Source organism: Sinocyclocheilus rhinocerous, unplaced genomic scaffold (genome assembly GCF_001515625.1).
Source record: "Sinocyclocheilus rhinocerous isolate Xijiao unplaced genomic scaffold, SAMN03320098_v1.1 scaffold1600, whole genome shotgun sequence".
In the NCBI taxonomy this organism is placed as follows: Eukaryota; Metazoa; Chordata; class Actinopteri; order Cypriniformes; family Cyprinidae; genus Sinocyclocheilus; species Sinocyclocheilus rhinocerous.
Genome location: NW_015665129.1, coordinates 1,417,205 through 1,428,159, shown reverse-complemented (window position 1 = coordinate 1,428,159; position 10,955 = coordinate 1,417,205). Strand labels below are relative to the sequence as shown.

Here is a 10,955-nt window from a genome sequence, read left to right as displayed (position 1 = left end):
AATCACATGGGAGGACAGACTAGGATCATACCATTATGTGAAAGAAGGAATGGGGACACAAGCTCCGAAGATAGCGAGTGTAGTGGTACAGGCCAGGTACACAGAGCAACAGAGAGGGACAGGGGAGCCGGATTTAAACGCAAGCGCGTTGGTTAAGGTAGGAAGACACTGCATTGTTGCAATATCGGTCCCCTCAAAGAGAGTCTTCTCAAAAACAGGACAAATAATCACAGCGAGGAGAAATCGCATCAGCACACCCAAGCTGAGGCATCTGATATTTCTGAATGCCAACCTGCACTAAAGACTAAAGTGTCTAAATTGTTAAGACTTTTGCCTTTATTTATTTGTTTGCTGTGGTTCTGTGTTCAATTGTTCAATTAAAGTTTTATTAAAATGTTAAATAATAGTATATGTGTATTTTTTTTGTAACAAAAGGCTTTTATGAAAACACTGAATAAAAAATTGCTTGCCAACACACAAACCATTCACACTTGCTAAATTGGGCTAAAATAGAAGGCTCAGAGTGATACTAAATAAAGAGCCATTTGGGAGCTGTAAGAGCCGGCTCTTCTAAGGGAGCCGAGCCAAAAGAGCCGAATCTTTGAAAAGAGCCGAACTTCCCATCACTACTGTCTTTGTCTATGTTGGCCATGTGCTCCTCTTGTCCTGCCCCCCTTGTTTAGCCCTTGTCTTGCCCTCATTTACTTGATTGCGTCCACCTGTTCCTCATGTGCTTTCCTCCCCATTTATATGCCTTGTCCAAATACCCACACTTGCGGTCTTGGCCACTTGAGAGCGCGTGCGCGCGACAGGAAGTAAGTGCGCAAGACTGTCCCAGGTCATAAAAATGGCAAAGCGCAGTGCCATTAATGCACACTAAATCCACACTGTCTTGAATACCGCTCCGGAGCACTATTCGAGGCTTAGGTAATGAAAAGTTCGACACACACTTGTGGTCTTCATCCTCACTTCAACACTTGGGCCAAATACAGGAAATACGTCATATAAGTTGTCAAGTGGTCAAGTGCAAAGACCGCAAGTGTGGGTATTTGGACAAGGCAATAGGCCCCCTTGCCCTCTTGTCTTTGCCAGTTAGTGGTCATTCTCACCCCTCCTGTCACTGTCTTGGGCTGCGTTCCAGTTCACTTTTAGACACTCACTCGCGAACTTCCCTAAGCACTTACCCACTTACGCCATTTTGAAGTGCGTTCCACTTCGTCAAGTGGATGAGGGAAGTTTATATGGACAGACCCTCGAGCCCTCAATTTTGACCGAGGGAGCGAGTCTGCTTCATATGCACACTTCAGTCCGCTCGCTCCATAGACCACAATGCAACACGACTATGACGTCATCGCAGATCGCGTTTAATTTATCCCCACCCCAAACAACTCTATAATATATAAATGATTTTTTTTTTTTACATTTATAACAGCCCTAGCATATCTATATACATATAGAATGCTACACCAAACAAATTCGTAAGGGGAAACATGTAAACAATAAACCAACTCCATAGCTGATTCTAAGTGATCAAAGGCTTAGTACGTTCCATTTCAGCCCATTCCAAGGGTTCCACCAGTAGTGGGCACTCATGCAACGTAATCAATGACATACATCCGAGTAAACAAGACGGAGGGAAGTTAGCGAGTGAAGGGCATAAAAAACAGACTGGAACGCAGCCTTTGTCTCTGTCTGTGGATGTGGCTGAGTATGTGTTCCTGTCTCCCTTCCTGGTTGGTCTTGTGCCCTTGTCTTGTCTAGTCCTTTGTAGTTCCATGTTCTTGTCTTGCTCCTTTTTTTGCATTTTGACTGTTTTTGCCTTTTGCCTTTATTTTAGTATTTATTCAGTTCTTCTAGTCCTGATCTTTTGTTCTGCATTTTAGTTTGATATTCATTAAGTTAGTTGTGTTGGTTAAATTGGTCATTATTTCTTATTTATTGTTACTTTACTTTTTATCAGTTCTTTTGTTTTATTTACCCCCCTGCTTGCATTGGAGTAATTTGTGTTCCTGTGGAGCCTTGTCCTGTCTTGTCTCTGTGTTGTTAGAGTTCCTGTCCTGACCTGTTCCCGTGAGTTCCTGCCACTGGTTATCACTGCCTGGTACTTGGTCCGCTTCAGAGTCTGCGGTCAACAAGTATCTGAGCTCAGCTGGTGCCTTGCTCTGTCTTCTCCATCTGCCTGGTCTTGCCACTTCATCTGCTGCTATTCTGCTAGTCGATGTCCAAGGCTGTCCCAGTGGCGTTCCCTAGCTCTCTCTTTCTCTGTTAACTGTGTGTTCCTGCCGTTGAATCACCTGCACACTTGACTACCCTTTTGTAACTCTCTGTTTTGTAATAAACCCTTGTCACTCACTCTGTGATTGAGTCCTCCTTCCAGATCCCTGACAGCCATGTAGTCTCAGTCAATAATTCTAACCATGAAAACAACAGTATTGTCACCTTCTCTTTTAGCCCTATTTGGTTTTAAATTGTCATTTGTTTTGTTCACAACCCCAGTCCATCTCATATGATTGCCATAATTCATCAAGACTTGCTTCAACTTCATCATTTAACAGACAGCTAAGCTTTGACAGGTTGATGATATCAGGTTTTCTACAATTTCAACGTAAGGTTTGCAACACAGGTGAGACTTAAACCCCACAATTCCCAGCTCCAGAGGCTGATGCCTTATCCATTAGGCCTTCTTACAAATTTGATAGTTAGTCTCTGTAATCGTAAGCACATGCCTTGATAACATAACAGTCTTGATTTTTCTCTTCTAGTCTTACTTGGTTTTAAATTACCAATCGTTATGTTTACAGCCTCAGTCCTTCTCACATGATCTCAGCAAATTCATCAAGCAGGACTGCAGTTTCAACTTCTATTTTCTGTTGCACACAAATTTTATAGTTTGCGACCCAGGAGGGACTTGAACCCACAATCCCCAGCTCCGAAGGCTGATGCCTTATCCATTAGGCCACTGGGCCCCTCTCATGTTTAAAGCAGCCTTTATGCCTAAAATCTTACCTGATAAACTGCTTGAACAGCATTGAGTGGTTTCTAAATTGTTTACATGTATTTTCCTCTGTGTTTTTGGTGATTTGTTGAGCTGCATATATACTGTGGTGCCTGTCTCTTTCCGCGTGCATCTGTGTCAGGCGGGGCTGCGAACTCTGCAGGACCTTGTGCCAGAAATGAGACTGGCCATGAACGAAGATCTGGAGGAGGAGCAAGAGGAGGATGATGCTCGTTATAAGGTGCCTATCATTTGGACCATCAATATTATTTTGGAGCACAATTTAATTACTCTTTTTTTTCAATCAATTAACTGAATCACACTGAATTCATCTTATACATTTGCTGAATAGAAAATAGTCCATGAGACAGAAGGATTAGATGATTATTCAGAGTAATGAGGCACTTGGTCTATTGAGACGAATGGTCATTTGAGTACCAGGCAGGAGCAGATATCAGGTAATGAATGGAAGTTAAGGCAGAGGGTTTTGTGGTGTAGGTGTAGATGTTGTGGTTTGGTTGGTGAAATGCTCATGAAATGAGCATAAACTATTGCATTCCCTTCCCTAAACATTCATCATATATCTAGGTGCATAATTTGTTTACACGTCAGTCATAGATTGCATGATTGCTAATAGTTGCTTTCCTTACTTAAAGTGCACCACCTGTAATGTAAGTTGAGTAATTATTAGTAGTCATTTTTGCAGCACACTTTTAAAGTGTTGTGAGTACTTGCAATGTTAGCAACGTGACCAAAAGACTTACAACCCAGGTGGGACTTGAACCCACATTACCGGAGGCCAATGCCTTATCCATTAGGCCACTGCGCTTCGACTTGCTTTTGTTTTTGTATAGGTTCAGCCACAAGCAAATTCTTACATAGTCTTCAGTGTCACATGATCCATCAGAAATCATTCTAATATGCTGATTTTGTGTCCAAGAAACATTTCTTATTATTGCAAACAGAATGCAAATAGGGTGTTTAAAAGAACAGCATTTATTTGAAATATAAATCTTTTGTAACATTATAAATGTCTTTGCTGTCACTTCTGACTAATTTAATGTTATGTTTTCAAAATATAATTGTAAATATAATTTATAAATATATATAATTTTAAAAAATGGCTATGATTTGGAGTGTTTTGTTGTTGCATTACATATATTTTAATACAATATTCAGTTTTTTTTCTCTCTCTCTGTCATATCGCTGGCCTCTTAGAATGAAAATGGCTATGCAGGCCATGCTGAGCCCTCAAGCAAAAGCCGGCGCTCCTCTTTGGCCACTACTCCCAGCGGTGCTCCTGTTCCTGTCTCAGGAGAAGGCATCTTGAACGGGGGACTGGTACGTAGGAGCTCCTTAGCAAAAACACAGAACGGGAACGGTGCTTTGGAACACGAGAATTTCAGAAGAAGAGACAGCATGCGTTCCTCCTTTCATTACCAACACAAGAATGGTGTGATTGACCAGCTGCCTAGGAGGTAAATCTAGTTGTTTCCACTGCATTTATTTATATTATACCTCATATTAATTATGTAATTTATTGGTCACTTATTTTACATACTGTTTTTCTTTGTTTGATAGATCATCATACTACAAATACCCAAGGTAAGCATTCAGCATTGTCTGCAGCACCACCCTTACCCTTCTCTGTTCCTGTCTGCTGTTCTCTCAGTCTCCTGCTGACTGCAGGTTTCCTCTTTTCTCCCTCAGGAGGGACTCCAGGGACAGATTCTCCTCTCCGCTATCTCGGCGAGAGGAAGGCGGTGAGTACCCTGGAGAGCAGCGCTTCTATGGAAAAGATGAGGACAGCGAGAGCGTCATCTCTAGAGAAAGGTACTCATAAAGTTTTGCCTGTGCCTGAATGAATGAATTCATATTTGGAAGCTGATTAACTTTATGGATTATAATACATCAAATCTTTTTCGTCCTCAGGCATGGTTATCCAGAGGACAGCACAATGTTCCCGGGACATAGAGACATGTATGATGGACACTCTATGAGACACCCTGTCTACGGTAATCATTATGGAAACAGTTATGGTGAAGGCAGGAGGACAGCACAGAGACGCCTGCTGCCTGCAACGCCTACTGGTAAAATCATCAATTGTGATATGTTTATTTAGTAATTATTATTTAGAATATTGTGTTTATGTAATAAAGGGTTGTACTTAATCTATACATTTCACTGCTTTGCATTATTTTTTGTCTGTTTCTCAGGGAGAAAGTCTTCATTTAACATACAGTGTTTAAGAAGGCAAGGTAGCAGCGATGATCTGCCCATCCCAGGAACGTACCATCAGAGCTCCCCACCCTGCAGAGCGCGTTCACAGGTAATGATAACAATATATCATTTTTTGTCCATGACACACTATCAGATGTGTTGGTTACACTTTATTTTAAGGTGTCCTTGTTACAGTGGAATTATACATTTAAGTACTGAGTAATATTAATGAACTACATGTACTTACTATATGGTTAGGATTAGGGTTACTTGCATGTAATTAATTTTTATTATAATAGTAAGTACACGTAATATGTGTAACAAGCACACCTTAAAATAAAGTGTTACCAATGTGTTCTTTTTGTTTTTACATTTTCTCCAATGTTACAGTTACATAATTTTCATAATGCACATACTAGAGTATTTAGGCACACACAGATTCTATTTATTATATTGTATACAGTATATGTTTTATTCACTGAATGAGGTGGCATGGATTATAAATTAAAACATTTATTAAAAATTGGTTGCACTTTTATTTTACATAAAGATCATATTAAAACTTTTTTCTGCATTTCGAATGCATTTGATTTTATAGTTTTACCCTTTTCCCAGGCCCAGACTTTCAATTGAAATATTAAATAAGAATTATTTGAACAACTATGAAAACAAACAAATTGCTAAATAAATGTATATATCTTATTTTTATATATTACATATTATGTCTCGCATATCAGTCTCAAGTATGTGCTTCGCTAGCACTGCTCAGTAAATACATATTTGAAAAAGTTATTAGGGGCTAAATTGTTGTGATAATATGTGACCATATGTGAAATATGTTTGTGTGAAAATATTTGATTTTTATGTATTTAGGATGCATAAAATGTTAATTGTGAAATTAGTCTCAGCAGAGCAAGCTTAAACAAGCTTGAAAAGGATTTTATTTTCCAAAAGGCCTCAACTTGCAACTTGCCTGTAGTTGAAGAAACACCTTATCTTCACACAGTTCCTGATTGTCAACTGCTTTTTATAACTCAAGTGACTCCCTTCACAACATTATGAAAGTGAGTTTGAACAGAACCTATCTGACTCAGTCTGTTTCTTTCTCTCCCTCTTAGGGATGCGGCAGCTACGATTCTCGTCGCAGCAGCGCTAGATCGTCCACGGGTTCAACAGCATCCTGGGCAAACACCGGCCCTCAACGGGGTCGTCTCCTTTACGCTCCCCTTATCCTGGTAGAGGAGGAGGGAGCAGGAGGGGCTGGAAGTGTAGGCATCTGGGACAAAAAGGCCAGTGCCATCGGAGTGCCTGCGTCGATTCGGCATCCCAGTTCGGGATGGTACTCGGGACCCTCTACGGGTGGAGGGGGGCAGCCGTATCGAGCCTACACCACCCTCAGAGTCCCCACCCAACTCAGTCCTCACTACAGCGAGAAGAGAGCCAGCGCTGACAGTCTGGTAGAAGCGGTAGGAGCAGAGAAACACTAGAACATGAGAGCAACATTGCAATAACATTATGGACACATTACAGCTTGACTACATCAATATTGCAGTAACATTATACATGTTACAACTAAAACAACATTAAGGCAACATCAAGGGAACATTACAGAAACCGTAGCTTCACAACATCTAAGCAAACACAGGAGCTCTTCATAAAATTAGCAATGCTGCTGTGTGAGATGTAGGCTATAATATAATATAATTTGATAACTTATTTAGATATATAATATTTATATATTCTTTTAAATCTATGGACATTATATTATAAAAAATGTATCTAGTAAAATAATGGTATGTAATATATTTAATAAAATAATTGTAAAAAATATAATGTAATACAATAATATTCACATATTTTAAAATGTAATTTGTTCCTGTGATGGCAAAGCTGAATTTTCAATAGCCATTACTCCGGTCTTCAGTGTCACATGATCCTTCAGAAATCATTCAAATATGCTAAAACAATGCTCAAGAAACATTTCTTATTATTATCAATAGTGAAAACAGTTGGTGATACATTTTTAGGATTCTATGATTGATAGAATTAATTTAAAAAAACAGCATTTTTTAGAAATAGAAATATTTTGTAACATTATAAATGTCTTTACTGTCACTTTTGATCAGTTTAATTCATATTTGCTTAGTAAATATATTAATTTCTTTAAAGGGGTCCTTTTGTCGTTTTTGACTTTTTCAATTTTAGTTAGTCTGCAATGTTGCTGTTTGAGCATAAAAAAGATCTGCAAAGTTACAAAGCTCAAAGTCCAATTCAAAAGGAGATATTTTATTTAACAGAAATCACTTTTCAAAAACTACAACGAACGACTCGTTTGGACTACAACGCATATTTTCCGGGATTTGTGATATCACAAAGATCGACGAATGGGACGAGACCTGGTTGAGCTGCACTAGAGAAAGCAACGAGTGTTATCACTATGTCGGAGACACGCTAGCTTTCCCAAGGCAGACGAACTTAGAGTGGTTACAATCATCCGGGTTTAAATCGCGCTCAAATTTATTTGATATTGACGCAATATTTACACTGAAGCTCGCAGGTGGCTATGGTAAGGGGCATGACATTTCCCGACCAGGCGCCGAGTGCTGCCAATCACAACACACACTGGCCCAGCTAACAAATCACAGCACATTTCGTATTTCAGAAGGCGGGCCTTCATTTGATACAGGAACTATTCGAGCCGTTCATGCCAGACTGAGGAGAGAGGTGTTATATGTATAGAGGTGTAATAATGTAAAATATGTGAAAAATAATGTGTTTTTCGAACAACCTAGTATGAGAGCCTGTTCTAGTACACCCCCAAAACAAAATCAAGACTTTGTAAAAGAGCATAATAGGACCCCTTTAAAAAAAAAAATCTTACAGACCACGGTAAGAGTGAATGGTAATATATACTGTATGTCATCTGAGTTTGACATGTATAGTGCCATTAGTCACTCCAGATCTTTCTCTTTTTGCCTTCCTCAGATCTTGATCTCTGAGGGTTTGGGATTGTATGCCAAGGACCCAAAATTTGTAGCCTTTGCCAAGCGTGAGATTGCAGATGCCTGTCACATGACCATAGATGAGATGGAAAGTGCTGCAAGTGATCTCCTGAGTCGTGGGGGCTCAGGGGAGAGTCAAGGCTTCCTGAACCACACAGACATGGGGCCCATATACAGTGACGAGGAGCCCATCAGGAGCCACGAGGAAGAGGAACTGGCTGATGAGATGACTTGTGTTACATCTTTTTGAATAACAGAAAAAGAGCTGATCAGGATGCCAGTGGGTGGAGCAACAGAATCCTGACTGACCAATCACATTGGTCATGCTGCTCTGAGTCACAGAAAGACTCTGCTGAGAATGGTGGTTTAGTTCTGAAATATTGTGACCGGTTCTTACTCAGTCTGTGAAAGAAACCAGCTCCAGTTTACCCTGTCAACATGGCAGTTTTAAATTCTTTAAATTCAGATCTCTGAAAGGACTCGTTTTATAAACAGCTTACCTTGTTGAACATTTTATATTTGTTAATGTGTTTTTACTCCATCATTCTTATGTTTGTCTGTTTATTTTTAAGCGTCATTTACAGAGGGATTCTCCTACCTAAAATATATACAGTATTTTAAATTATTCAAATAAATATTTTAAGAACTTTAATAAATAATTGAAATATTAACAGTTTTAATCATTTTACAGGTTTGTCTCGCATTTTGTGTATATGTGTGTATTTTTCCCCCACAGTTTTCCATGATAGGCTCCAGTATTGTTTAATCGTCTTTGAATATGGGTTCAGTCTTTACTCCAATTCCAGCTTAAAGTTACATTTTAGAATAAAACATGATATTGGAACAAAAAGCACACTGTTAAGGAGAAACAAATTACTTGTGTTGGGTTGCACAGAGCCTGGCTGGAATTTCAAGGATACTTTTTTAGGACAATAAAATAAGATATTGGAACAAAAAGCACACTGTTAAGGAGAAACAAATTACTTCTGTTGGGTTGCACAGAGCCTGGCTGGAATTTCAAGGATACTTTTTTAGGACAATAAAATAAAAAACAAGTCTTTTTTTTTTTTTTTAAAGTTGTTTAATTTTGTATTTTGTTATTATTATTTAATTGTTTGTTTTCATTTTTTTTATTCCAGTTTTATACATGTGGTTGATTTTGAAATGTTGTTGATATGCCTAGCCACTTTAGTCTTGTCAGATTCCTTTTACTGATCATATCCATAGAACAGCCACAGAAACAGTGATCACTGTGCCCTATTCATGGGTCTCATACAGTAAAAATAAAAATTACTGAACATTTTCTAAAAATAAATGACGACAGATTGCAGATGTGAACTTGTCTGTCATACCACATCTCTATGTAATCCCCAGCATTTGCTCCCTTCCCCAACAATTTTACTTCATTAGTGTAAATATACAGAACAATATTAATATAACCACTTCACATGGAATATTATAATATCTAAAGATTTGTATGTGAGATTGAATGAGAGTTTATTAAATTCTGAATTACATTTGTAAACAAATATAAAGCTGAAATGTTTCCACTCATTGCAATCTGTCATTTTTATAATATCATGGAGAGTCGTGGCCATTTTTAATTGTGAAAACCTAGCCAACTTAGCCATTTTGTGGGAAAGCTTTTTGCAAAGCCATTTTGTAATACAAAATGCAGCAAATCATGTCAAGGCCCAGTGGCCTAATAAGGCATCAACTTCTGGAGCTGGAGATTGTGGGTTCAGGTTCCACTTGGGTTGCTTTATATGTGTTTATTAGATATGTGCCCAAATTGTTTGGCCAGAGGAAAGATATATGCTTAATATTTAGTGTTCTCTATCAAGGGAATTTAGAAAAGGTTTAAGACAGCCAGATGTCTCTCTGACCTCAAACTATGGAAGGTGTATATGTAAAGACTGTTTACAGTATGATTAGAATTCATAATCTACAGTTTACACACCACCAGGGGTGCCTTACGATAACCAGAGGCCCCTCAGCTACAGCATTACAGTAGGCCCCCTACTCCAGAAAACTACTTTTTTTTTAGCTTCCTGGAAATTATTTATGTGAAATTTAGAATTTTTTTTAATATACCAGTTAACATTCACAACACTGTTCTGCATAAAATGTGAATATAAGTAAATATGCAAATTCAATCTTTGCCAGAAGTGTGTGTTTATTTATAGCTGTTGTCACTGCTGCAAACTCCCATACAAATGATTATTCGAAAAATATAATTTCCCTTCATTTTCCATTTTCCACATACATATTATGACATGTTGTTATATTACAAAATTGTATATATCAGAATTAAATGTTATTTAATTAATAATATTATTAAATATAGCTAAAATATCAGATTAAACATATAAAATACATTATGGATATTTTAAAAAATCTATTTAATTCTCACAATAGCAAATATTCTGCAAGTGCTCTTTTTTCTTTTCAAGATTTTTTAGCTGAGATTTCAGAAATATTTTCCTGTTTTAGCATTTCTTTATTAAACGGGTGTTTTTTTTTTCCTTCTCTAAAAATAGTGTATGAGTCATCATTGTCAGTCCAACTGGTTACTTCCCACAAGGAGAACATTCTATTCACACCTTCCTTACTTACTGTGAAAGATCTTAATAAATATAGTATGGGTTCATTATGAAATTTTAACAAGATTGAAGTAGAAAATATGAAGTTCGATACAGGCCTCCAGCATGGCATCTTCTTTAGCCCAGTGAAATCCT

General features: G+C 38.1%; 1 protein-coding gene and 1 non-coding gene across 2 annotated transcripts in view; one reads left to right on the top strand and one right to left on the bottom strand.

Moving 5' to 3' along the window:
* Positions 1–8,810, top strand: part of cacna1fb (calcium channel, voltage-dependent, L type, alpha 1F subunit) — a 44,810-nt gene extending 36,000 nt beyond the window's left edge. The window contains 8 exon segments of the mRNA XM_016542257.1: positions 3,138–3,236; positions 4,214–4,473; positions 4,577–4,600; positions 4,706–4,828; positions 4,928–5,085; positions 5,212–5,324; positions 6,334–6,681; positions 8,201–8,810. Coding sequence (XP_016397743.1) covers positions 3,138–3,236; positions 4,214–4,473; positions 4,577–4,600; positions 4,706–4,828; positions 4,928–5,085; positions 5,212–5,324; positions 6,334–6,681; positions 8,201–8,467 — 1,392 coding nt within the window. The 3' untranslated portion in view covers positions 8,468–8,810.
* On the bottom strand, positions 2,894–2,966 carry trnar-ucg (transfer RNA arginine (anticodon UCG)). The gene has a single exon. It is a non-coding gene; the product is annotated as a tRNA-Arg (tRNA).
* Positions 8,811–10,955: the final 2,145 nt, after the last annotated feature.